Genomic DNA, 2,365 nt, shown 5'->3' on the forward strand with positions numbered 1-2,365 from the left:
AAGAAGAAATTCTAGGTTGCCTCCTAGTAGCGCTTGTTTAACGTCGCGAGCCTGACCCAAACCTGGTTGGCACTCGTCAGTAAGTGCACTTCCTTCCACCACCCATCAGTAGGTGTACCGTCCGGATATCCATCAATGGATACCAAAAAATTTTAGCATCCCTCAGTAGATGCTACCCAAAAATTGTTCTGGAAAATTCAAAAAGTACAAATTCCAACCAAAATAAAACAAAAAACCGAAAAAGAAAATTGTTCATAAAAATACAAAATTTGATTTCCAACATATTCAGCTCTTCTTCTTCACGTTGGGATTTTCATCATCCCACCGGCTCACTTTTCTTTGGTCCACCTTCTTGATCACGTTTGAGTATGGTCTTTGAATCTCCACCATTCCTTTTTCCTTCAACTCCTTTATTATCCATGGCTTCTTTTTAAACCTCACTTTGCTCCCTGGTAGGAGGGAATCTTCTTTTTCTTTTGGATGAATGATTATTCTCCCTTTATTTTCAGGCACCTGCAAAACACAACAACTGTCATACTGAAAATTAATACCTGGGGATTTGTCTTCCTCTGCAACTTCACTTTTGGCTCTTTTATATTTGACTTTTCTAACTGCCCTCTGCACAGTTTCTTTAGAGCCATAAAGCAATACCCGATCATAATCCTTTAGCTTTATTCCTCCATCATGGATACGTATAACCATCTTGGAGGTTCGCATGAACGGTCTTCCCAGGATTAATGAATTTTTTCCTTCATTAGCCATATCCACAATTATAAAGTCAATCAAAAACTCCAACTCATCAATCTGCACAATTGCATCTTCTACCATCCCAACAGGTTTCTTCATAGATCCATCTGCCACTATCAAGATCACTTTGGTAGGCTTCAATTTTACCCCTTTTAACTTCTTGAAATCACTAAGAGGCATCAAATTAATGCTTGATCCTGAATCAATCAAAGCCTCTCCTAGATCCACATTATTGATAACACAAGGAAGGGTCAAAGCTCCTGAATCCTCTAGTTTCTGTGGATGATTCTTCTTCCTGGGTTTCGCCCAATGCTCCTGATTTTCTTCATAGCCCAAATCAAGTAACCTCTCCAGATAGTATTTGATCTTGTCATCACCTTCAGGGGTTTGTGAAGATGTTATAGGATTAAGAGGTGCCTCCTTAAGAATTTCGCGGAGTGATTCTTTAATGTCTTCCTTCTCCCTTTCTCTGTCTGATTTCTTCCTTTCGCTTCTCTTATGTTTATTGCTCATCCTTTCCTCCTCTTCGTCATCGGTGTTGCTAATCTCAATTGTTTCTTCTTCTAATCTCCTTTTTCCTCCTGTTGCAACAACTTTGCATTCATCTTTTGGGTTAACATCAGTATTAGCCTGAAATTGGTGCTTCTCTGTGGTTTCAACCCTCTTAGACAACTGTCCTATTTGTGTCTCTAGTGATCTAAAAGTTGCCTGATCACTCGCTTGTTGAGATTCATAGACCTTAAAAAATTTATCAAACCTGTCAGTTAATTCTCTGACTGTCTCGGTCAAGCTGCTCAACTGCTGCCATAAGGGAGAGGGTTGCTGCCGAAAGTGACCTCCTTGTCTAGAAGAAGTATTCTGGCTCTGCCCAATACTTGGATGATTTTTCCAACCTTGGTTAGAACCACCTTGGTTGAAACTTCCCTGTTTGTACGGAAATTGGGCCCCCATATAATTCACGTCCTGTTGCATTTCCTCTGTAAAAGCACATTGACAATTAATATGGTCACCCCCACATAACTCGCATAGTTGTTGAGCTTGGGAAATATTCCTGAGCCCCTGAGGAAGTTCAGAAATGACCTTTAGCAACTTGTCCAATTTCTGACTAAGGAGGTGATTTTGTGCTGCTGCTGCGTCTTCAGTGGGGAGATGTAAAAGTCCTCCTTTTTGCGTGCCTCTTTCATTCTGCGACACTTCATTGAGAGTCATCTCTTCAATTAAGTTGTACGCCTGATCCTCTGTCTTTCTATTAATGCTACCTCCAGTAGAGGCATCTATCATCATTTTGGTCTGAGCGCGTAAACCTCCAAGGAACGCTAGCAAGTATGAAGCTTTATCAAACCCATGAACTGGGGTTGCTCTGAACAATCCTTTGAATCTATCCCAAGCTTGCCCCAATGTTTCTTCAATTCCTTGTTTAAAAGAAGAGATTTCTAATTTCCCCTGATTGATCTTTGGTGGTGGGAAGAATTTAGTAATAAACTGTTAGACCACCGCTTCCCACGTCCTGAACGTTCCCTGATGGGTGTCGCCGCCCAATCAAATTTGATGTGCATTTTAAAATGCAGTATAGCTAGGGAATGACCCCTAGGTCGTCTCCCAAAGACCAATTTTGCGA

General features: G+C 40.9%; 1 protein-coding gene across 1 annotated transcript in view; it reads right to left on the minus strand.

The window, feature by feature from the left end:
• LOC106778507 (transcription factor MYB34-like) overlaps positions 1-1,260 on the minus strand; it is a 4,862-nt gene extending 3,602 nt beyond the window's left edge. Inside the window, exon 1 of the mRNA XM_014666481.1 lies at positions 1,094-1,260. Coding sequence (XP_014521967.1) covers positions 1,094-1,260 — 167 coding nt within the window. The remainder of the gene's footprint in view (positions 1-1,093) is intronic.
• Positions 1,261-2,365: the final 1,105 nt, after the last annotated feature.

Source organism: Vigna radiata, unplaced genomic scaffold, assembly GCF_000741045.1.
Source record: "Vigna radiata var. radiata cultivar VC1973A unplaced genomic scaffold, Vradiata_ver6 scaffold_23, whole genome shotgun sequence".
NCBI lineage: Eukaryota > Viridiplantae > Streptophyta > Magnoliopsida > Fabales > Fabaceae > Vigna > Vigna radiata.